The sequence below is a fragment of the Humulus lupulus genome, chromosome 3 (genome assembly GCF_963169125.1).
Source record: "Humulus lupulus chromosome 3, drHumLupu1.1, whole genome shotgun sequence".
Lineage (NCBI taxonomy): Eukaryota > Viridiplantae > Streptophyta > Magnoliopsida > Rosales > Cannabaceae > Humulus > Humulus lupulus.
Window position 1 is genome coordinate 212,310,100 of NC_084795.1, and position 26,619 is coordinate 212,336,718.

Here is a 26,619-nt window from a genome sequence, read left to right on the forward strand (position 1 = left end):
CAGAATCGGAGCTGTAATCAACATCTGCTTCAGTTCCTGGAAGCTGTTCTCACACTTATCTGACCACACAAACTTCTGACCCTTGCGTGTCAGCTCAGTCAATGCACTAGCAATCTTTGAGAACACTTCCACGAAACGTCTATAATACCCTGCCAATCCAATGAAACTTCTAACCTCAGAAGCATTTTTTGGCCTTGGCCAATCTCTGACCGCTTCGATCTTTGCTGGATCTACCTTAATCCCCTCCTTACTGACAATATGTCCAAGAAAGGATACCTGAGATAACCAGAACTCACATTTCTTGAACTTAGAAAATAGTCTGTCTTCCCTTAGTCTCTGTAGAACCAACCTCAGGTGATACTCATGTTCTGACTCTGACTGAGAATATACCAGAATGTCATCAATAAAGACAATCATAAACTAGTCTAGATAATCCTTGAACACTCTGTTCATCAGATCCATAAAAGCAGCAGGGGCATTAGTCAATCCAAATGACATAACTAGAAATTCATAATGCCCATACCTGGTACGAAAAGCAGTCTTGGGTATATCTCCTTCCTTGACCCTTAACTGATGATAACCAGAACGAAGGTCAATCTTTGAGAATACCTTCTTGCCTTGCAACTGATCGAACATATCATCTATCCTTGGCAAAGGATACTTGTTCTTAATTGTCAGCTTATTCAGTTCTCTATAATCAATACACATTCTCAGAGAACCATCCTTCTTCTTTACAAATAGGACTGGCGCACCCCAAGGTGAGAAGCTAGGTCTGATAAAACCTAAATCCAATAGTTCTTGCAACTGCACTTTCAATTATTTCAACTCAGCTGGGGCCATTCTATAAGGCACTCTAGACATTGGCTCCGTCCCTGGTGCCAGTTCTATAACGAACTCAATTTCTCTATGTGGTGGCAACCCTCGCAAATCTTCTGGAAACACATCCAGAAACTCACAAACTAACCTGGTATCTTCTGGTCTCACTGGCACGACCTGAGTGGTATCAACCACATTGGCTAAGAATCCAATGCAACCTCCTTGCAATAAATCCCTAGCCCTCAATGTAGAAATCATAGGAATGCGAGGTCCATGCACAGCACCAACAAACACAAAAGGATCCTCACCTTCAGGCTCAAAGGTGACCATCTTCCTTCTGCAATCAATGGTTGCCCTGTACTTTGCCAACCAATCCATACCCAGTATCATATCAAATCCAGTCATAACCAACTCTATTAAATCCACTGACAACTCTCTGCCTTCCACTGTCACTGGCAAAGATCTGACCCATCTCCTGGATACCACTAACTCTCCAGTGGGTAACAAGGTACAAAACCCCACAGCATAAAAATCACAAGGCCTACACAGTCTATCAATAACACTACTAGCAACAAAAGAATGTGTAGCACCAGAATCAATCAACACATTATAAGGGGTTCCAGCACTAAGAAGCTGACCTGTAACAACTGAGGGAGAAGTCTCAGCTTGTGCTTGAGTCAATGCGAACACTCAAGCTGGGGCCGAGCTGTCCACCTTTCTAGGTTCTTCCTTTCTTGCCTTAGGGAAATCCTTTTTAAGATGACCCACTGCTCCACATGAGAAGCAGGCCTTTTCCCTACACTCTCCCAAGTGATGCCTCTTGCATCTAGAGCACTCAGGATAAGACTTCCAGGCTTCACCACCTCCAGGACGACCCATAGAAATACCACGGGGCCTCCTGTCAGGACCAAGAACTGGGAAGGTGTCAGGAACCTTCCTCTTCTGATCACTGGGGCCAACACCCCTACCTGAACCCACAATGGAGGACCTGGCCTCCTGAATTCCTTTCTGGCTGCATTGTCACGCCGAATTCTGTTCTTTGCACTCTCAGCTGTGAGTGCCTTCTCCACCACCTGTGCATAAGTAGTAACCCCTGCCACAGTGGTGATACGTACATCTCAGGCTAACCTGGGCTGTAGCCCCTGCAAAAATCTCTCTCTCCTGGTCCCATCAGTGGGCACCATCTCCATGGCAAACTTTTCCAAATGATCAAACTTCAAGGTGTACTCAGTGACTGATAAGTTCCCCTGTAGTAGCCTAATAAACTCATCAGCCTTCGCCACCCTAATAGCATCATTATAATATTTTTCATTAAATAGAGTCTGAAACTCTTCCCAACTCAGGGCATTTACATTCTTAGTTTGGGTAATCACTTCCCACCAAATCCGGGCATCCTCCCGAAACATATAAGTGGCACAGGCCACCCTCTCATTACCAGATACCCTCATAAAATCAAGGATAGTGGTAATCATACTCATCCATTGTTCAGCCTTGGCAGGATCTGCACTGCCCTTAAATACTGGAGGATGTTGCTTCGTGAACCTTTCATAAAGAGTCTCCCATTTATTTCCAACCTCAGGCAGCTGCCCAGCTACTGGCACTGACACAGGAGGTGCCTCTAATCCACTGGCCACTGCAAGCCCTTGCTGTTGCTTCAAGAGACGAAGCTCTTCTCCCTATTTTAATATTGTAGCCTGGAAATCACTGACTATCTGCTGCCAGTTTACAAGAGCTGGCTGTGGAATCTGTGACTGGTCATTTTCCTGACCCTGGCTATTATTATTATTCTGGCCCTGATCACTCTGGCCAGCTGAAGTGTCTGTCTGCCCTGGATTCATAATTCTGTCACTGATATCTTGCTGAAATAATGATCAATACGGCCAGTCAGGTAGTAATAACTAAACCTCTTGCCGCCTTACAATCCAAGAACAAGCAGACAATTATCACATTCCACAGTCATATAGATATACAAGCAGATACATGTCTATAGCATTTAGCACTCAGCATGTATCACATAATAGTTCACAATCAATCATACTTATAAGCATTTTCCAGCAATTCCCAGTACTAATAAGCACACAGCTACTAAGGATATAATATTTCAGGGCACGGGTTTAACATAGTGCTTCATACATACAGGTAAAGCATATATGTTGTATTTAAGCAGTCATGCACATAACTGCATAATTAGTTACCAAACCATGAGTCGAGCTTGACCTCAGTGATGTGTGTACATGCCCAGCCAGTCTACAGGAACCCTAACCTTGGCATTGCTCTGATACCAAGTTGTAACGCCCTGGTTACCCCAGAACAATTACGGTGAACCGGAAATTTGACCCGCTACCCAAGTCCTTTGGTTAAAAACGTGCTCTAAGTGTGATTAACAGGTTAAGGTGGAAAAATAATAAAAAGGAATGGATATTTTCATTACAAACTGCTCTACAAATCTAATCAAAACATTTACAAGTTGTTCTCAATACAAAATGATCATTACTGTTTCAAATTTACAATCCCGCCGACCTAAGCGGCAAAGATAGGGAAACCCCCTAGTTCCTCTGAGAACGCCTTGGCCATGGTGGTCAAGCGGCCGCATATGTACACATCACCACCTAAGCTCTCCACTCAAGGCTGGGTGAGATTTTCTCTCCCTTTACTTGCACCACATAGCACCCATGAGCCAAGGCCCAGCAAGAAAACACAATAAAGCATGACATAATATCAACAATGATCGTAATAATCATTCAGGACCATCAGTCCAAACAAATAGGTGACAGTCGCAACAGTCACAAAAGTGGATACAGCCCCCCTTTAGCCATGTGACGATAGGGTCACTCGGGCTTAACTGATTAGTGAACCTTTCATAAGTTTGAACAGGATAGGTGTATGGTGACTGGTCACCAACATAACCCTCCTCATGACTTAAATTCATAACCCTGGAACAGCGTTCCCTAGCCATGTGACAAACATACACCGGGGCCATATGCCTTGGCTCTGAATAACTAGTCTTAGACCAGACAAGCGCTTATAAGTTCATCGACCTTAGGGTCGGTCCAGCGTTAATGCCTTAGAGCCATTCAATGCTGATATCGATTAGATCTAATCTTCATTTGGCTCGGCGTTCATGACGCTATGCCATTTCTGACTCATTAGGTCAGTGTCCCTGACAAGTTATTACATATACAAGTATTCAACATTCGCTAGCATTCAATAGGCAATCCATGTCCACATTTATCAATCAACATGCCTCAATAATAATCACGCATGTCATATATACACAGGGTGTAGTTTTCTTACCTCAGATTCGAGCTAGGAAGATTAAAAGAACGACCTATGAGAACGATCAACCTTTAGTCCTATAGCGGTCACCTAATCATAACCAAACACGGGACATCATTAACAATAATGGTCAACATAGGTTTCCACACCAATATCTAGCCTCTGGGAGATCAATCCCAACTAATCCAAGTAGTAAGAACACTCCTGAGGCCTATAGCTAAGTTCCCGGGGTGAAAACAGGGCAAGGGTTGTGGCCCTGGCACCATGGGCCGCGGCGCCCAGCCAAGACAGAACCCCCTCTTCTTCCTCATCGAGCCAGGGCCGTGGCGCCCAAGAACAGGGTCGCGGCCCCCAACCCTGGGCCATTCCCAAACATGTTTTCAACTTCTCCAAGCTTCCAAAATCATACCTAACCATCCCCAATCATCAAAACAAAGTTCCCAAGCTTCCCAATACTCCAAAACCCTCAAAACCCAAGGTTCAAACCAACCAAAAACTCAACAATTCACAACGTCCAATTCAAAGCTTAGAAACTCGATAAACTCAAAACTTAAACTTCGATTACCTTTGATTGGGTTGTTTTCCGTCAAATCCTTCAATTAAGAAGCTTCTAATCTTTCCTAGGATTGTTATGCCTCGATCCTCGCTTGATTCTGACTTCTAGAACTCGAGATATCTTCGAAAATGCTCAAACGGTAAAGCAAACTATCAAAAGGGAGAACGAGAGGTTTTCTAATCGTACGTTCTATCTGACAGCTACTTCAAGCTTAAGTAACCTCAAATATAACCTAATGCTCGGGGTCCCGAAAATACCCCCGGGGACATTATAGTCAAAACCTCCAACATTTCGCCCTAATCTCAAATATTCCCAATTTATCATCAAATAAACATTTCTATTACCTCAAAATTGACCCCATTATGACAAAACCGCTAATCCATTATATATGACCGTCTCATGCCGAATAGCTCGAATATATCTCCATAATAATGAAATCTCATTGACAAATCACATTATGCACCCAAATACATATTTACCCTCAATGGGACAAATTATCAAAATAGCATAATTATTCAAATGTGGACCCACATGCACGCATATAACATCATATCATAATATAAGTCACGTATACATGCATAATATCATTTAATGGCATAATTAAACAAGTATGGCCCTCCCGACCTACTAATCCCGCCATTAAACCATACCGGAGAATTCAGGGCATTACAATCTAATACCGGGAATACCCCTCGACTCGTCCCGAGTCAGATATTCAACCCCGTTGTGACTTCCTGGCTAACGGCTCCCTAGCACTGTATCGGATCGTGCTATACAGATATATCACAAGCATATCACATTTATCTCATTTATCACATTTATGCCCTCAACGGGCTAAAATTACAAACTTGACCCTAATATCCAAACGGGGCCCACATGCATATTTAATTCAACTAAACATGCATCTCTAATCACATATTCACATATATTCACATATTATAATCATAATTCACTTATTTCCCTTCAGGCACGCTAATCAAGGCCCTAAGCCTTATTAGCAAATTTCGGTCGTTACAAAAACCACCTCCCAATTTCATCAACCAATCACAACCAACAAATCAACATATCACAAATAGCATATAACAATCAAGAGGGCCATGCCCTAGCATCATCCATATATCAACACATTCATCATGCTCTATCTAAATATTCAGGAAAACAGGGCACTCAAGCAAGCAATTAAACATATAATTCATTAAATACCAACCAACCCTGAGTTGAGCTTGTCCCTAGCAGCGAGCGTACATGTTCGGTCAATCTCTAGAATTATAAACCTTGGCTCGCTCTAATACCAAGTTGTAATGCCCTACTTCCATAGAGCCATTACTATGTGAGTTGAAAATGTGTCATTAACTCGCTAATCAAGGTTTTAGGCTAAAACTGTAACTAAATTGAAGTAAAAGTCTTGTAAAGACATTAAGTATAAATAAAAAGGTAGTCATTCATTGAAATCATAAAGAGTTATACATTTGGATCCCAAAATACTGTTTAGAAAATACTTTACAACACAAAATTATAATTAAGGTCAACCTAGGGGACAAAACAACCAATACAATACATCTTCCCAAAATAACCTTGGTCGTGGTAGCCAGGTAGGCCGAACATGTACCCGTCGCTCCACGCTCTTCGTACTCATGGTTAATCAACCTTTCATTTTCCCTTACCTACACCATAGAGCACCCGTGAGCCGAAGCCCAGCAAGAAAACTCCACACAAAGCATATAACGTATATATGACATTCCACAATATATAACAAACAGACAATGGGCTAAACATATAGTGGCCAGTGACATCCCAGGCGCTTTACCAGGTCCTAGGTTCGTGGTCTTCAACAAGAGGGTGACTTCAGCACCCTAGGATGGTCTCACCCTAACATCCTGTACTCAACGTGCTCAATGTCGATCTCGACCCCTTGCCGTACCTGGCATTTTGCCATTCCCGGCCATCGTTGTTCACTCACAAACATGCGTCACATAGCATAATAATCACAGATATTTAAACACATACTAAACATAAACATTAGAGCTACACCCTGCAATTCAAACAATAGGGCCACGCCTTGCTCTATAGGTACAACAGTTTTCTTACCTGTGTCCCGAGCTATCTGAGCACCGCGATCACGAGCACAGTCCTCTAACCCAAGACTTGATGAAAACCTAGTCACAACGCATTTATAATAACCATCCATCAAGTTCTAAACCAATAAATAACTTTGGAATATTAATCTAGCCTCCGGGACCTTGAATTCCACTAAACCGGGTAGTAGAATTCTTCCCGAGCCTTAAAGCCTTAATTCACCCTTTTTCCCATTTAGGGCCGCTGCATGCCCTTTAGGGCCACAACCAGCTAATTGGTCAGAGGGCAGGGCCCTCCCTGCTAGGGGACACTGGCCGCGACCTGCACCCTAGGGTCGCGGTATGCCTAATCAAAACAGAGGCCTTCCAACCTCTTCCAGCACACAGGTCACGGTGCTTGAAGAACAGAGCCGCGGCTGGGCCCCCAAACCCAGAAAATCACCATTTTCTCAGCATATTTCCCCGAACCTAACCCATAAATTCTCACCCAAACACCAATTAAATCCAGAATTAAGCCTAGAATTCTTATCCTTATAGCCTAAACATCCTAACCATCCCATAAACAACCCCAGTGACTTCTCCAAATAATAAAAACCAAAACACAATTCAGCTCACATACTACTTTCAATTCCCAACAGAATTCAACAGAGAGAATTGAGTTTAATAGCTTACCTTAGAGATGAGTTCAATCTTTGAGCCACTCCCCAAGCATCACAAGCTTCAATCCTCACAAGTTCTAGCCTATAATACTCCAATTTCTTCAACAAACTCCAAAACCCAAAGGGTGAGGTGTGAGTCGAGTATGAGAGAGAGAGCTGAGAATGTTTCATTTGTTTTTCTTTTTCTTTTGTTTTCTTCTCAATGGTTCTAGGGTCTCAACTACCCAAAGAATCTAAGTCTACCCCTTAGCAAAAAGTCCACAATACCCTTAAGTCGATCCTAATCCTCAAGTGTCACCAAGCGCAATATCTTCATTTTCCATACCCCGCTAATTCGTCAAGTGTTCTTATAAATCCCCATTGAATCCTGACATGCCAAAATAATTACTTAACTACTACCCATTACTCGATAAATCCCGAACACATATTTCTTTCCCAAAATACCCATAGATGGAAAAATAATCACAACTGCTCTTGGGGGCTCAATCGTTGGTTATCTGTACCCAAAAAAAAAACTATGGCATGCAGGCCTATTCAGACACGACATCTTCTAGTAACTTGGAGGATGTTTCCTCCAAGACAGATAGCTTTGACCTCTCTGTGACCAGTTGGTCCTCCACTTCTCAGACACGGGCCCTGGTGTCCTCCACCTCTTTATGGAACTGCAAATGTTCCTCCAGGGGGACTGCTGTAATGCCCCAAATTTTCTAATAAGGTTTAGGACCTTGATTAGGCGGCCAAAAGGGCCACAATTGATTTAATATGATATTAAATGATTATATGCATGTTTAGGTGTATTAAATATGCATGTAAACCCATTTCTGAGTAATTGGGTGATTTTAATATTTTGGCCATTTCGGGCATATTTGGCATATATGTGATATGTGTGTGGTGCTATATTATTATTTGGTTATGCCAGGGTTAACCAACACGAGACGATCCTAGGAGGTAAGCTAGTGGGAAAGTCACAACGGGATGTATTCTTGACTCGGAGTGAGTCAAGGGGTATTTAGAACATTACCAGGTTATTGGGTAATGGGAATAAATATTTGGTGATAAATTGGGAGTTAGTAAGATCAGGGGGAAATTCTGGAGGTTTTGACTATTTTGTCCCCGAAGGTGTTTTTGGGACCTCGAGTGTTAGGATTTGTTTGAATCTACTTAAGCTTGAAGTAACCTTTAAAGAAATAAAAAATACGTTCTGTACGTTCTCTCTCCCTCAAAGTTCCATTTTCGTCTCCCGATCGCATTTTCGAAGGTAACTTGAGTTCTAGGACTCAACTTCAAGTGAGGATTGAGGCATAGTGATCCTAGGGAAGATTAGAAGCTTATTAGCCAAATGATTTAGTTGGAAACAACTCAATCAGAGGTAATTCAAGTTTTAAGTTTTAAGTTTTTTAAAGTTTTTAAGCTTGAATTGGACTTTGTGTTTTGATGAGTTTTTGTTAGGTTTGAGGCTTAGGTTTTGTTGGTTTTGGATGATGGGGATGTTTGGGAACTTTGATTTTTGAGTTTGGATAGGTTTTTGGGAGGTTTTAAAAGGTTCAAAATGGGGGAAAATGGCTGGTCCGAGGTTGGGCCGCGACCCTGTTCTTGGGCACCGCGGCCTAGGCTCGAAGAAGCAGGTGGAAGGTTGTGTGTGTGCTGGGAGCTGCGGCACTAGGTATGGGGTGACGCGGCGCTTTCCCTTGATGCCTCTATTTTGGCTGGGGGTCGTGGCTTAGTGAGTTGGGGCCGCGGCGCTTGAGGGTATTTATGGCCGAAATGATGTTTTAAGCTTGGGAACTCAAACCATAGGCCTTGGGATCATTCCTACTACCCGGTTTAGTGGGATTGGATGTCTCGGAGGCTAGGTCTTGGTTCCGAGATTGGTTTTAGAACTTGAACTCATTGGAATAAGGATCGTGCTTGTGGCTCGTTTATTGGTAACCTGTGCTTGGACCAAAGGTAAGAAAACTGCACCCTATGAATATGACATGCATGGTTATTCTTGATGCATGTTGGATGCTTAAATGTGACATGCATGGATATTCTTGATGCATGTTGGATGTTTAAATGGGACATGCATGGTTATTGTTGAGGCATGTCAAGTGATCAAATGTGATGCATGTGTTTCATGAGAAACATGTGATTAGGGCATGCTATGAATATTGAATATGAGATTGTTTAGAGCTTGAGTCTCTGTGTTTATGCATGATCCTAATTATGCTAGAAATTATTAAGTAAGCATGCTGAATGCCCTATATTCAGATATTTGACATATGATATATGTTTGGTAGCATTACTTACTTGTGTATGGTACTGACTAGTCAGGGTCGGCATTGGTCGCGTATTACTGACCTGAGAGTCAGAAATGGCATAAGTGTCATGAACGCAGGGCCAATAAAAGATTAGATCTAATCGATATCAGCGTTGAATGACTCTGGGAGCATTGATGCTGGACCGACCTGAAGGTCTATAAAAATTATAAGCACTTGACTAGTCTAGGACTAGTTACTCAGAGCCAGGGCCAAAGGCCTAGGTGACTGTTTGTCACATGGCTAGGGAACGGAATCCCATGGTTGTGACTCTATGGTCATGCGGTAGGTTATCTTGGTGACTAGTTCATCAAACACCTATATTGTTTAAGCTAGTGAAATGATCACTTATCTATAAAGCCCGGTGACCCTATCGTCACATGGCTAATGGGAACGAAACCCACCTTAGTGACTATTGCAACTGTCACTCCACTATTTGGGGTTAAAAGCCCAGGATGATTATTATGATCATCGATTGATGTTGTATATTCATCATTACGTGAACTTTTTTGCCTGCTTGAATAGGGCTATATTTGCTAGGCGTGTGCCTTATGATTTGATGACATGTTATTACTGTTCATGAGCATATTGAGTTTTCTTGCTGGGCTTTGGCTCACAGGTGCTATGCGGTGCAGGTAAAGGCAAAAGAAAGCTGGACCATCCTTGATTTGTAGAGCTTAGGTGACGATGTGTACATATGTAGCTGCTCGCCACGACCGAGGTTTGAAGAGGAACTAGGGTTAAACCCTATTTTGCCGCTTAGATTGGCTGGTTGTAAATATTTTGTTGTAATAAAACTTTAAATTATATTTTTGGGATCCCAATGTATACAGTAAACGTTCTAATGAAACGTTATATCTTAACCAAAAATTTTAGTCCCTAAACCGCTAATCATACTTAGTTATACGATGTTGGCCAAATGACTCGATTAGCGAGTTTAGCACTGTTTATAAGGCACACCGTAACAGTCCCTGGAGTTTAGGGTGTTACAAATGCTGTAACGCCCTACTTCCTTAGAGCCGTTACTAAGTGAGTTTTTAAGACAAAACAGTGTGAAATGAACTCGCTAACCGAGGTTTTGAAACAAAAGTGTGACTAATTAAAAGTTAAGGCTGTAATCTTAAAAAAAAAACGCGTTGTTTCCATTAAAACTTCCAGAAATCAAACATTTGGGATCCCAAAATAAGGTTTGAAAACTATTTACATCTTGAAATAAGTTTACAGTTGACTAGTTATAAAAATCATAGGTTATTACAGCCATTTTTTGTATAAACCCCCAACCAAAGCAGTCGGGCAGGCCAAACATGTACGCGCCGCTTCACGCTCTCCGTACTCATGGTTGGTTGACTCAGTCATTGCCCTTACCTGCAACACAGAGCACCCGTGAGCCGAAGCCCAGCAAGAAAACTCACGCAGAACATAGCATATGCAATTTATACAGTTTATCATAACAGATAATCCACAGATAAACAAGTCAACCATTAGACTAAGCAAACACGGCCATGCCGCCCCAGAAGCCTTATCGAAGCCTGGGGTCTCGGTCATCACCGTAAGGATATCACATGTATCCACCGGCCCCTGCCCTGACTATAAGCATCCCATGTGTTAAGTGTTACTTCCGGCTCCGCTGCCGTTCTCGGCATTGCCGCCCTCGGCCATAGCCGTTCATTTCATTATAATCATATATAGCATAAATCAAGCAACATTCAAACAAATGCCAATTTATTTAAATCTGCACCCTAACATGTAATGCAATATAGGGCCATGCCCGGCAATCATCTCATCATGCAACATGCAATATAAGGCCGTGCCCCGCAATCACACTATGGGCCCATGCCCTATCCTACGGGTGTTATAGTTTTCTTACCTTTCCCTTCAATAGCTTAGATCACCTAACTCCTTGAGCACGATCCCACTCGAGCCTTAGCGCACACCTAGGCACAAACATAGGTCAAAGTCAACACCGAACCCCAAGTCCGAATACCTAGCCTCGGGGCCAATCCCGAGCCCCCGGGAAGTCCTAAATCCCCAAAACAAAGTGGCGGAATCGAGCCCCGAACCCTAGGTCAAAATCCCTCATCAAAAACCCAAAAATTCACCTCTGTGAACAGTGCAGCGCTACAGCGCTCTAAAGAGGGCGCTGTAGCACTACAAGCAGAACTCACCTCCCCAGAACAGGGGCTAGCGCTACAGCGCCCACTGACTAGCGCTGTAGCGCTAGTTGCAGCCCAGAAAACCCAAAATCGCATTTCTGCGATTTCTTTCAACCAATCTTAAACCAAACTTCCCCAAATCTTTACCAAACTCAAAATCAAGCTTATGAACACTCTCCATTCATCCCAAGCATCCCAAATCCTCAAATCCCAAGAACATTTATCCCAAATCTCAAAATCTACCATGATCAACCCTAAACTCAAAAATTCAGTCAACAACAAAGTTAAAGGCTTAGAATTCTTACCATTGATGCAAATTTCGACCTTGATTCAACCCTAGGCCTCCATAGCTTGCTCTCCCTCAAAGCTTGCTCAGAAATTCCCTAAAATTCCCACCATCTCAGCTCAAAACACAACTCAAACCAGCCAAACCCTTAAAGCTGAAAACTCTAAAAACTTACCTCAAAAGTTGATGTGTTCTTGCTAATCCTTGCCAAATCTTCAATTGTAACCTTAAGATCCTTGATGCTCAGCCTATCCTAGCTCTCCACTGAGCTTTGCCCCAAGAAATTTGAAGAGAAGAGGTGCTAGAACCCCAAACCGATCCTTTGGAAAACCCATCTATTTTTCTCTCTTTTCTTTCTTTCCTTTTCCTTTCTTTTCTTTCTTTTTCAGCCTTCACTCTTTTCTACAAAATCCACTAAGTGTATAAAGCCTCAACATAAATCTCTCAAAAGCCAATTGACCAAAATGCCCTCCCTATTAATTCTAAACCCATTAATCCAAGTAGGGCCATTTTAGTCAATTTACCCAATTCCCGCTAATCCTCAAGTGTCTCTAATATTTTCCCGTTGCTTTCCAACACCTGATAAATCACCAGAACAATATTCCTCGATATCAAAACAAACGCCAATAAACTCAACAGATCCTATTTATACCCCAGGCTCGCCCCGAGCCGGGTACAAATTCCCGCCAGCACTTACCGCTAGCCTGCTCACTGGGATCGCCTCGAGTCACAAAGTACAGATACACCCACATACCACTATGGTCTCAACAATCATCACATATCGATACAGTTATGCCCAACATGGCCAAAATTACAATTATGCCCTACTAACACGATCCGGGCCTACATGCATACTAATACACATAGTCATGCATCTCAGATAAACAAATAGTCATATAACATGCTTTAAATCATAACCATGCATTTAACTCATCAAATCACACATAAATCCCATCTTGCCCTCCTGGCACGCTAATCAAGGCCCTTAAGCCTTATTAGCGGATTTGGGTCGTTACAAATGCAGTCTCCTGGAGTTGAGTAAGCTCCATCTGGACACGAGACAGCTCCTCCCGAGTCTTCTTCAGCTCGAGAGACTGCGTCAGCACTAGGTCCTCGGGTCATTGATTGAGGGCTGCAGTCTGTAAAATCAGAATAACAAGTCAGCCAAAAAGACATAAAATATTCATTGAACATGAACAGAAATCAAGACTTACTCTCGTGGAAGCATGGTGGCTGGTTGCTACCAGTACCACTTCATTTTCACTGCCGCAACAGGCGAATCTGCCAGTGGACATCTCGCATAAGGATGCCGCTAGTCCCTGCATGAGCTCTGTGCCGAGTGGTAAGGCTTTGTCTCCTATTCTCCCTGCGAGAAGAGGTTCCAGCTCTTCATGACGAGGAGGAAAGATTGGTTCCTTTGGCCAGTCCTCGTGCAAGTATTCGGCCAGTAGTCGGTCATTCTTGTTGCCCTCACCGATACGAGTGTTGTAGTACTCGGTGACCTCCTTGTGCAGCTCCAAGTCATCGTCTTCATAGTGCTTCGGGAAGATGACCAACCGGGGCACCTTGGCTTGAGGAGGGTTGGAAGGGATCTCTTTGCCTTTCCTGAAGAATTTTTCATCTCAGGGAGAGCAGGTCTCGAGGTCAATAACCTCACCAGCAACTGTTGCGCTCAGGGCAGGGGCCATTGGAGCAGCGGTAGAGGGTGCTAGGGCAGTCAACGAGGGCATGGGCACCACTGTTGGAGCTGGCAGGGTGTCAATCTCAGAAGGCCCCAACACCCTTTGACATTTTGAATGCACCAAGTCAGAAAGGCCCATACTGTCTGCACAAAGGAAACACCCTGTTTAGTCATGATAAATGAAAGGAAAACCATAACAGAATAAAACATGTGCAGAAAAGAAAGATAAAACTCCTCGGGAGCCCCACCACGATCACGCTCCTCAGAACGGAGGACGGTATTAGCAAATTCATGTACGAGATGACTCATCTCCTGTTTAAGTTGGTTTCATACTGACAAAACCACGAGGCGTGTATGGTCATCGACTCGTCAAGAGGCACGAAGCCTTGAGGGTGTCTCTTCCTCCTCAGGTTGTGGAGGAACACGTCAATGAGATCCTAGTAATCTTGGTATTCCTTCGCAAACCAGCAACACTCCAAGACTTGGTCGCATTTGAGAAAGGAGGGAGAAAATAATAAATTGTCAGGGCTAGTTCCCTCCCCTATACGACTAGGGTAGTAAAGTGTAATCAGAGATTTACCTTGAGGCATGGAAGATGATCTGATTCCCGCCTCGAGCTCCGCCTCGAGTTCCTCGTCTTCCTTCGCTTCTGCAGCTTCCTTAATAACCAGGACGCTCTCTGTGTGCTCCTTACGAAGACGTTGTAAATATTGGTGTTGTACCTTGGCCGTCATGTACTCTCTGTGTAGCCTTTCCACTTTCCGAGATTTCCCCAGAATTTGGTTAGCACCACTGAATTTATAATCTGCCTCACCTATAACAGTCCATATCATTTAAGGTGGATGTCGGTGACGAGGAACCCGAGCTCTAGCTCCTCGGGATGAATGGATCCCATCACCCAAAGTCTTTCATTAAAAAAGTCGATGAATAGAGTCCGACGAAACAGACCTGATTAAGATGATGCAGACAAGAATGAGTTGTGAACTAGACACATTGTACTAATTTGTGCAAGGACAGGAGTACTTACCGATTGTCGCGAAGTCCAGGAGTAGTGTGGGGTTGGTCCTTGTTGGGAAGCCATTTTCCCAAAAGAATTGGTCCTTATAGGCCTGAGTGTGATTCTCATTGCCGCACGGGGCTTTGTAGACTCTCCCTGGGATCGTGTGTTCATTAGGGTATAATATCCCCCTTTTCTCCTTTCTTCACGCATTGGCGAAAACTATAGATGTACAGTATTTCAGCCGGGGATGGAGTAGGCCAATTCTGCCTCTTGTACAATACGTACAACCTTGCCAGCACTCGATATCATTTCGAGGATAGTTGGAAAGGAGCTATGTCGAGAAACATGACAAAGTTTCCATAGAACTAGTGCAGCGGCAGGGCTACACTAGCCTGAAGATGAGAGGCACTCCAGGGCCCAAGCCCATGATTGCTCTCGTGTGCCCCCTCATCCTCCTGAGTTAGGCACACCAATATCTCACTATCGTCCACCTCATAATTCTTGGGAATCCGCTGTAGGGAGCCTTTATGCCGCAGTTTGCTCAGGAGGTCTACCGCTTTGAACCCTAATGCAAGGTAGGGTTAGTCCGAAGGTGTTGGGTCCATATTGGCCTCCTCCTCCGAGAGACCAGCTTTGAGATCTCTCATCATCGATGGTTCCGAGTTCTCTCGTACCAGAAGAGCTTGGCTGCTACCAACCACTTGTTTCCCCTTCTCGGGGCATTATTCTACTTCTTGGACCATTTGAAGGATTTTGGTGTCAAAGGCATAGAACTCTTGTTGATGGAGCTGATGAAGCTCCTCAGACATCTGAAAACAAACACCAAATAGTTAGCGCCTTGACTCGAAGAAAGTTAGACCAAAATGAGAACCCCTAAGACAACTGCTCGGGTGTCCTCAGAGCCAAGCACATGGCACCAGAGACACCACCGGAAAAGATGAACACCATCGGAAATGATGAACATCGTCGGAATCTGGAAAAAGACATAGAATGAAGGAAAAATGCCCCAAACGCTTCAGAACACCTAAATGAGCCATTTAGGCCATTTCCAACTACAAATAAGGCAAAAACAACCTCTAAAAGCCTCAAAAAACAACCCCTAAGCATGCATCCTAAATTATCAAAAACGCACACAAACGGAAAGTCATATTTCAAGGATACTTACTCAAAATGTAGCATTGGATTGTGCTGAATCGAGTACGAACTCTAAAGAACTGCTTTTCGTTCACCCAGAAGTACAAAGCTTCATGCCAGTCATCCAGAATGGAAAAGGAGTTGGGGAGGATGCAAGGTTGGAAAATGGGTTGAGAGACTGAGAGAAACTGAAGAGTTGAAAGCTTAAGAAATTTGAAATGGGCTAAAATAACGTTGAAAAGTTTATTCTTGACCTTTTATAGGTCCAATGCTTGCGGGTAAAGAAAGTTCACCCCAACCGTTAGATTACCTAGGACATAGGTACTCGAGAATGATCCAAGGGTAGAATATCAAAAAGGTGCGGATCGTGATCATTGACAATGGAAAAGGGAAATCTAGAGTATAAGTTGAAAGGACACCTAGGGTATAGAAAAGACGTTTTGGGCCGCGGACCAGACCCTTCATTAATTGCACGGATTGATGGGCCCAGCAATGGGGATTCAACATGTAGCAGGAAATCTCGTAGTGGTGTCAGCAGAAGCCCAAAAGTTTATATCTGATGACTATTTCCCCAGTTTTAAGTCACCACTATCCGAGGACGAGTAGAGACTTGGGGGGAAAATGTTGTCCTTGTTTTAACCCAAGGACACGTGGCAGTCTGAGTAGGACATGTGGCAAGGACGTGTACTTCTTCAGATGAGGCCACGCCCCAAGGATCAGTCCTTAGAGGGTTGATCTCTTCGTTAGAGATTACTCCCCTCGGATAAAGGTAAGACACAGACGTCTCTCCAAGGCCATGCCCCGAAAGCTGGTTGGCAGTCCACAGTTTTCTTACCATCAGTTATCTTCTAGGGCGAGGACCTTGTCCTCAGGATCTAAAGGGCCAGCTAGGTATCAACCGACGCAGGTTTTTAGCATCAGAAGATCACCTGACAACCTTTTGGGCGATCTGTCCACAATGTTGTCGATTGTATGACTCGACAATTCGCACTCCCACTATGCTGCCTGACACGGAGATACATACATCATGCCCTGACAGTACCTGGGGCATGTTCCCCATAAATTAAGTGCCTTTCTGCAATGGGCCCCGCAGATCTCTCTTGGGTTGTGGTCTCTATTCAATGCATTCCAATGCAATTAATTGGTATTAATCCTCCCAATAACGGGAAGAATGTATGTTAATTACGAATGATTAGTATTAATAAATCCAACCTCTATAAATAGGGCTGGGAGTCTCATTGTAAAGGGTTCAGTTTTTTAGAAAGAAAATACCTTGTGCTCAAAGCAATCTAAACGTTGCCTAAGAATACACCATTGGAACTTGCCATAATAAGCTTCAAATCCTCTTAATACCAGAGACTCGTGGACTAGGGTTCTTTTATAACTTGAACCACGTAAAAATTCTTGTGTTCATGTTATTTATTTATTTAATCTCTCATTTTAACGTTGATAGTAAAAAAGGCAGTCAACAAATATAAATTGATTATTTTAAAAAATTTATTTTGGCTATAAATAGGTAGTTTCAAGAGCATTTTGGGGTGCATCATTTTTTGGTTACTATCATATTTTCTACATTTTCTCTCTATAATTTATTTCTTCCTTTTGGAAGACCATTTTGTGCCAAGTATATATATCGTATGTTATATGTTTTGGATTCTAGTTATGTGCTTCTAATATTTTTTCATAAGATTATTAAGATCATGATGAAGCAACTTGTAACTAGACAGTATTTATTGTTGTATGTTGATTTCCTTTGTAATGCAGCAAAGTTTATGGAATTTTTCTTCTTCATATATGTCTTTCATCTTTAATATCTTGTATTTTGGATTGTTGGTTAATATTACACTTTGTTCTTCATCTTACAAAACATAATATTCTTTTATTAAGATGTGTCATTAAATTGTACACATACAATGCTTAGAACAAAAATATTATGTTTTGCCTTATAAATAATGTTATTTTTTTCATTAAGTTGATTCACATTAAATACTTTAAAATTATATTTTTGAAAAGTGATGAAAAATCCTATCTTTTTTTAGAAGTAATTTGTGCTTAAATTATAAATTTATTTTGAAAATGATAGTTTGAATTATTTTAACTATCAATAAAACATGGGAATCAATATACTAATAAATATTATTAAACTTACATTTTATGGATTCTAGTATCTTAATAATCTTTCTTTTACAACTTTTTTGCAAATCATAACTTGTTTATTTTTCTTGTCTTAAATATATTTATTTTCTTTACACAAAATCTTATCAATCTTTTGAGCTAGGCTAAAGTTTATTTAATTTTGGTTGAAAATAGTTTCTTTTTCATTTTATTCAATTCCCTTGGGTTCGACAGCCTTGCTTACATTATCATTATTCTATATACACGATTCGTACGATTGCGATTTACATTTTAAAACATTCCATTTTTTGGTCCATCATTACTCCAACGCGCTTTCGAGCCTGCTTCATGCTTCAAGCTAATTGGAACATTAACATTGCCACCTTACCGTCAGACTTCCGAGACTATCCTTTGGAAGGAACCTCTACCTTCGAGCTCACATTGCATGCTCAGGTGCTAGTGATGTGGCACCTTAGAGTGATTAATTATCTACATAAGTAACCATGTTGATTATTCTCTGCATATTTGATCTCCACACTTGTGAGCCTACATTTCGAGGCTGCTATTTATATCTCAAAATTTGGGGTGTAACATAACTCATGTAATTTAATTAACCAAAATTCCATTTTTTGCTAAATATGTATTTTTCACAAAAATGCATTTTTAAATATTTTTTATACAAAAGTCAAAAAATGTTACCTTAATATACAATAATTCTATAATTTTATGCCCAATAATATTTTTTCATAATTATACTTCTTCAATAATATTTTATCCGATAATTTACTCGATTAGGGTTTCTATTTCGGTTTGGGACCGAAATGCTCGGTTTATCACAAAACTGCACATTTCACACTTTGGCTAACAATAAAAACATGAAATTTTCTTGTCAAGCATATATTATTACTCAAAATAATATTCATACATAACTTACCACCCCGTTCTTAGATACTAGTAGGTGCCCGAAATGCGGGGTATACATTATGGGAAGCTAGGAATAGAGTTTTTTTTTTTATAATTATTCTATTGTGTCAAGCCTTCATGCTCATCTCCATTGATTTATTACATTAAATCATAATTTTATGATTTTATGTAACTAGGGTTTCTCTTGAGAAAGGTCCTCTCTTTCCATTGTCTCAAGTTGTGTTATTCTTCCATTATTTATGAGATTATCTAGATTTTAATTATTCTGAATTATCATATTAACTTTGTGATAATAAGCTATGCTCCCAACAACTTTCACACAGAAAGCCCTCAATACAATGTTTCTCTCTAAACCTTGTTCTCTCTCTTTTGTTCTAAATAAAATGACTCTTTTTCTAACCTTTCAACAAGACAAAAGAAATCAACATATATATAGGCAACTAACCTAACTAAGAGAATTAACCATTGTAACTAACATCCAACCATAGTTAGTTACAATATCCAACAAATCATTGTTGACACGACTTAGGAAATTTAAGGAGTGTGAAAGGAGGAGAACATTCAATCCAAGGCATTGTTGTCCATAGATGTTCTCACTAGGTTGAACACAACATACTTGATGCTTGATGTTGGATCAAAATTTAAGAAAGCTTTTAGTAGTTTAGAGGGGGAATTAAATTTCACTTGGTACTTTGATGAACCTTTGAATGGTAAAGAGATAGATGGCCCACCAAATAAGTTAGATTGGGATAGTGTTATGTGTTTGTTAGGATTTTGAAGACTTTTTATGAGTTGACTCTTAGTGGATAATTGTACGCCAATTTCAACCTTTACTTTTTAGAAATTTGTGAAGTGAAACAGGAGTTGAATGTTCTATGTGAAGACTCAGACAATTTGCTGGGTAATATGGCAGCTAACATGTAGAGGAAGTTTGACAAGTATGAGGGGATCCTCAAAAGATGAATGTTGTCCTATTCCTCAGTACATTACTAAACCCATACTATAAATTGGAGTGAATGTGTGTCTTAACTATATCTATGAGAAAACAATTGTGGATACAATGCATAGGATGTTCCATGAAACAATGATATCCCTTCCCAGCCCCAAGTTCAACACAAGTCTCTCAACATACACAATCAATTAGTTCTCCTTTCTATTTCTTCCATAAGGTGCTAGAAAACAAATTTTATCGGCCTTCATGTGACAGAAGATGATAAAGCAAGGTGGGAGTGACAATGAAATTGATCGATACTTGAATGAGATCACCAAGGACTAAGGTGATGACTTTGATATACGAGCATGCTGGAAGGTAAATGCTAGTAGGTACAAAGTATTGTCAAGAATTTCTAGGGATGTGATTGCATCTCTCATTTCTATAGTTGCCTCAAAGTCTCTTTTTCTACTCAAGGTCGAATCTTTGATTTATTTAAGATTTTGTTATCTGCTACGATGGTTGAGGTATTGATTTAATCTGATGGTGCACCCGTTGTTGCAAATATATGGATGAAGTTGAAGGTTACAAAGATTGTGCTGAAGTTCTCCATGTTATAGTCTATCAACTCTCAAATATTGTTTTCTTTTTATTTATTTCATATTTACTTATGTTTATTATATGTTAACTTGTTTTTTTTTTTTTTTATTTTGTTTTTAAATGAGGTCTCGTGTCTTGCACAATAAGCTTTGGAAGTGGTTGAGTAAATTTATTTTTCATTAGAAATTTTTTTCATAGTTGCCAACTTATATACTTACTCATAGTATGATTATAATTTTTTTTTCTTATAATTTGAAGGATTGATGGCTAGAGGGTTTGGTGTTCGACTCAAGTTTGAAGGATTAATGTCTTCCTTATGTTTCTCTTTAATTCATTATTTGGGACTAAGAACTATGAGTATAAACTGTGATTTGAGTTATACATGTTCTTATTGTGTAGAATATAGATACCTAAGACTGTGATTTGCGTTAGGTTTTTATCGCCTGAACTATGAATATTATGAACAATTATGAAGTATGTTTACGTTTAGAGAATTTCTTTTTATTATTACTGACTTTTTCTTGTCTTATTTGTTAGGTTGGAGAAATGATAACTTTGAAAAAAAGAAAAAAAATCTTAAGCAAAAAAATGAAACAATTATAAAGTACACCGTGGTTCCAAACCACACATAAGTGTTTTGGTTTGTTTTTACAGCATAATTCATCTGCTTTAGTTTTGAATTTTTAGAAAACCACAATAATGATTTATTGGTTTGAAAAAATGCTAACCCCTAAGAAGTAAGTTAAAGACATGTACTCAGCATTAGCCATTATGATCTAAGTTTGTGGTCTGTAAATTTCCTTTTCACACTATTACAATTATTTTTGTTTTGGTTGACAGTGGAAAGTTTATATTATATTCAACAAAACGTTGAAAAGACATAATTACCCCCAAAAAAATGTTCTTCAACCAAGAACCAACCATAGACACTTGTGCCCACTCCACAAATTATAAAATACCATTCATACTGTGTAACACAATAGACTTGCACGCAATTCAAGACTCTTTTTATTCGGCTCTTCAATCTTGATCGATCGGTCCTTGACCTATTTTCTTCTCAGTAAAAGGGAGTGAGCTTTTTGTTTTGGAACAACCACTTGACTTTTGAGTATATTTATAAGACAAAAAACTTGCAATTAATAATGTAATGTACGGCTTTAGAGCTAACTGATCTTAGAGGGAAAATGAGTGTTTTCGGAAGGTTCAACAAAAGAAAATTGATCTTCGTCGTTGCTAGTCGACGGGGCATCATCTTGGGATGTAATATCTGAGCTTTGGCTCTTGAAAAAGCTATTACTTGTTTTTTTCTGCATGTCAAACATCCTCTTTAGTTGCTTTCCTTGTTCTTCAATTTGAAGCTGTAGATTTCGCTGAATCTGTGTATAATTTGGACAGGTGATAAACAAAGTTCAGAACTTGTACTAAAACAAATGGTGTGAGCATATCTCTAGTAGAGTTCCAAAAAAGTATGGGTTTAATTGTGTTCTAAAAAATATGTCAAAATTAGCCCAATAATTTGACCCAACAATAAATGATAATTTTTTATTTACTTTATTACTACTAATTTATTAGTTAACAATTAATAACTAACAATGTTACTTTTTTTTATTCACTTCTTTTACAATATAAAATAAAAAAATAAAAAAAATTTGTATATTATCAATAAATATTAAATGAATTATTAATTTTTTTTGTTAACTTGTATCTTGTCTATTATAGCATAATTACAAATATTGAGTAAAATATAACATTGACTCATTTTTTGTGTCAGATTTTGTACAAAATTTCCATCTTGGAGTTGGAGATGTTCAAATATCACAAGACAATCATTCCTTATCTAATAATTTGTTAGAGTTTATTATCTTCCAATAAAACTGTGTCGTCCAGGGGCGGACACACATTGGAACGAGTGGGGTCAACTGACCCCAGTGAATTTTTAAAAATTACATGTACATATGTTAATATTTTTGTAATATTTTAAGTATTTTAATAATTAAATGTTTTAACCCTACTAAAATATTTACATTTTCATTTTTTTTTTAAGATTTTATAATTCTGTTTGTTTATTTCAAACTTTACCACATGTACTTTACTTTTAATTCATGAGAATATTATTCATATGTATTTTTGTTAATAGATTTTTTTTTTTTTTGAAATTTTCTTTTTGACCCAGTAAAAATATATTCTAAGTCCGCCCTTGGTGTGGTCTCTATGTCAATAAAAAACCAAGAGAACCTACTTACTTAATTTGTTTTAGTATTAAAATATATATACATATGAATTTTCTGATATTCTGCTAAGTGATATCAAGTCAGATAATTCTTCGAGACAAAGTAAATGTGACTACATGAAAAAACGTTAGGAAATAAAGACAGAGCATGTTTGGCTACCTCTAATTGCTCATGAAGACGCCTCTGTACATCTAGTTGTAGTTGCAGGGCCTCTCTGATCTGGGAGCCACTGCTTAAAAGTAAAAAGATAAATTCATTTAATTAAATAAATTATACAGTTATTTATCAAAGAGTTTCATTAAAAAAGAATAAGATATTAGAATTATATTTAGAGTAAAATGTGTATTACGTTGTAGCTTCAAACTGAGTTGTGTCATTCATGCTGGTTCTTTTATCATATTTTCCTGCAGATAAATGACAAATACTCAGATATAAGATACTGATAATGCAATTTATTTACAATAAATAAAACACTTAAACAATAAGTTACCAGTGCAAAATAAGGGCAAGCTTATAGTGAGAATCAATAATGGCCAATTTGGATATAGAGTTTCCAATAATACAGACTAAAATGTTAGCATTTGAAACTTTTAGTTGTGTATAACTTTTGAGCCTTTATTTGGCTACTTTCAAGGTATATGCTTCTATTACCTTATTCATAGACTTGGTACTAGTAGTCACAGAATATTATAAACCAATTAGCACATAACTAAATAAATAAACAAATAAAAATATCAATTTGCATTCGAAAATAAAGTTCCTCTCCAAATTAAATTTCCACCAATCTTTTTTTCTCTTCAAAATAAATAATAGATTTTTGTCTTAAATAGATACAAAATATATATTTACCTTCGGCAGAATCTGGCAAATATTTTGCAATTCGATATTTCTGTGACAAAAAAATAATAATTATAAGTTAGGATAAAATAATAAAGAAAGAAATAAAATATAAATAGTGAATTTATTGAATATCAATCAATACCTGCAAATGACTTTTTACATGAAATATCGTTAATCCCTCTGACTCCATTAGTTTAAGTATTGCCTTGGGAGTTGCCTCTATTAGCCAAAGAAAATGCATAATTATTATTATTGAATATGATAAATACACTTAATTAGTGTTAATAATTATTAAAAAAAACTAACTCTCAGCTCCGCCAAGACGATTAACACACTCAACAAACTTCTCGTGAAGGTCTTGGGTCCATCTTATACGTGTTTTGCTTGAGTTTGAAGGCCCGTTTAAAGCAGAGTTTACAGCACTAATACAAACATTATTATTACTATTAATATTATTATTTGCAGACGATAAATTTTGGCACTGCTGCTTCTCTTGATTATGTGACCCAAAGCTCAGCTGTGTGTATGGAGAACTATACGAACTATTATATCCCTGTACCAAAATTAAAGTAACAAAAAAAAGATTAAAATCCATTTGTAATATTCCACATATATTAAAAAAAATCACCGAAACTAGAGTAAAACACACCTACAATATTCTATGTGGAAAAAAAGTAATTCAAAAGCTAACCGAAAATATTGTAGAAACTTAAAACCCAGATATAATATTCTAATTGAAACACAAAAATTATATATTTCAAAAACAGCTCCAAAATTAGAGTATAACCTATTGAAGTAATATTCCATCTAAAAACACATAGAATGGGGAAAAAACAAAATAACAAAAAAAAAACACTACATTAAAACCCATCAATAATATTCTGCGGAGAAGAAAAAAAAATGGAATGTATATTTATATTAGGGAATAAAAAAAAAAAACTATGCAACAATTTTAGAGTGAAACCCATTCATGAGGTTCAATAAATAAACACAAATATATATATATTTATATATATATATATATTAATACCGGAAGGATTCTAACGGAGGTAGAAGTATCTACATGGAGATTGGATTCATGTCCAAAGAGTCCATTATTTCCGAGAATATTACTAGTGGGGAAGGGGAGTTGAGATTTCGCCATTGATGGAAGAGGATTTCGGAAATCGAAATTGGGCTGGTCGGATTGTTCATGGGCTGAATCTTCAATAGCTGAGTAGTTTTCAGTCTGAGAATGGGCCGAAGAGATCAACTGAGAGCCCGGAGACGAAAAACCCACCTGAGAATCATATTGCGGGAAACCCATGCATCGCTCGGTGGCGTAGAAAGCCGAAGCCGGCGTTTCGAATCGGCTCATGATAGTCGAAGAAGAAGAAGACAAAAGTTTCGCCTGAACGGCGCCGTTTTGGAGATGGTGAGATCTAAATTCTTCGTCCATGGCTGCCGGAGATTGTGGAACCCAAACTCCCATGTTGCCAAAAAATTGAGAGGAACGTCGAGAGCCGATTCCGAAGCTAAAATCGGAAATCACTCCATTAGAGTTTTGTTGGATTAATCTTTCTTGGTAATCAATCTTTTGATCGTTCATTTACAGAAAATATAAATATATGAATAAAGAAGAGACTTTCCCGAGTGAAAAAAGTAGATAGAATAGAAAAACAATAGAAGATATTGAATTTGGAATTTAAAGGGCTGAGGAAAATTCTATGTCGATATTAATATATATTCTGAAGAAAAAAAAACTTCTGACATAAGTTTTGAATTTAAATGTTGACACTATATATAATTGTATTTACAATTATTTTATAAAAGAATGACCAATTGTTATGTGTTGGTATTATCAAAGAAATTCTTTTAATAAATGTTATTTGTCTTTGAATAGGGATTAGAATCATACTATGCTATACTATTATATAAATAGGAATATGTAAAAGAAGAAGAAAAAAGTAGAATGAGATTATGGTGAGTTTGAGCAAACAAAGAGATTTTTGGAGAATTAAATTGTATAATTATTACTAGCTCTCACAAAGTACAATTTTGAAGTGTTAGTGGTCTTTTAGGTTATATGATTAGAAAAAGAATAAGTAGAAGCCTGAATAGCCTTCTATAAAAATAGTATAATTTTAATTATTTTACTTAAACATAAATATTATGTAAAAAAAATATTTATAAAATGTAAATAAAACTATGCATGTATAAAGAAAGTGATATTTCACAATTACAAGAGGTCAATAAAATAAATGTAAGGAGGAAAAATTGGAATTTTGGAGGATGGAGGAAAAAGGTTGTGGGCATCTATGGCTTCATTATTTAATGGGGGGAAGATACTCGCATAAATGCAAGGAAACAGATCTTACAATATTCTTATTGTGGATAGGATGACTCATTTTGCCCACTAAAATAAGTTGAATTAAATTTTGTTCTTAATTTTTATTTCATATAAATTTTGTTTTATTAATTTGCACATTCTAAAGTGGGTATCTAAATTTACCAAAAATATTCAGTCTGGTAAAAAAAATGGACTCAAAATCGAAGAAGAAAAATTTAAGCATAGGATTCCCCAAACTTGTGGAAAACACCATGTTATATGTTATGTATACTTGGCGTTTATTGAGTTATGTTATATATGTTTCTTATGGATTATTTAAAGTAACATCCTAAAGTCAACTATTTTTAAAGTTAGCACCTTCGAGATTGCGTAAAGAAAGTTCAACTTTTCCTATCATTTCAGGCTTAAAGAAAATCTGAAGAATTTCATCTTTTGCAATGTCAGTTGGCTTGATTACTATTTCATAAAATGAAGTGAGAGTGGTAAAAAAAAATTATGTTCTTAAATTAAGTTTCATTTTTTTTTATGATTGAGACACATTTGCTTACACACAATTTGTGCAAACAATGAAATATTAATATTATTAATCACCCATGATAAGTTACAAGGTCTCACTCTTAATAAATTGTGTGGATAAAAAAATTGTGATATCATTATGTATGTAAAAGAATGTGTATGTTTAGTATCACTCTTTTTTTATTTTTCTTTTTCTTTTC

General features: G+C 38.5%; 1 protein-coding gene across 2 annotated transcripts; it reads right to left on the bottom strand.

Annotated features, from left to right (window-relative positions):
• Positions 1-21,387: 21,387 nt before the first annotated feature.
• Positions 21,388-25,298, bottom strand: LOC133823403 (myb family transcription factor PHL5-like). 2 transcript variants are annotated; one of them, XM_062256174.1, is made up of 7 exons: positions 24,638-25,298; positions 23,881-24,127; positions 23,717-23,793; positions 23,584-23,623; positions 23,084-23,138; positions 22,894-22,963; positions 21,388-21,879 (listed from the first exon to the last, which is right to left on the bottom strand). In XM_062256174.1, the coding sequence occupies exons 1-7, from the start codon at positions 25,160-25,162 to the stop codon at positions 21,667-21,669; spliced, it is 1,227 nt and encodes a 408-aa protein (XP_062112158.1). In that variant the 5' UTR covers positions 25,163-25,298; the 3' UTR covers positions 21,388-21,666. The 2 variants fall into 2 exon arrangements, with proteins under 2 accessions (XP_062112158.1, XP_062112157.1); XM_062256173.1 differs by having other exon boundaries at positions 24,605-25,298.
• Between the last annotated feature and the right edge of the window lie 1,321 nt (positions 25,299-26,619).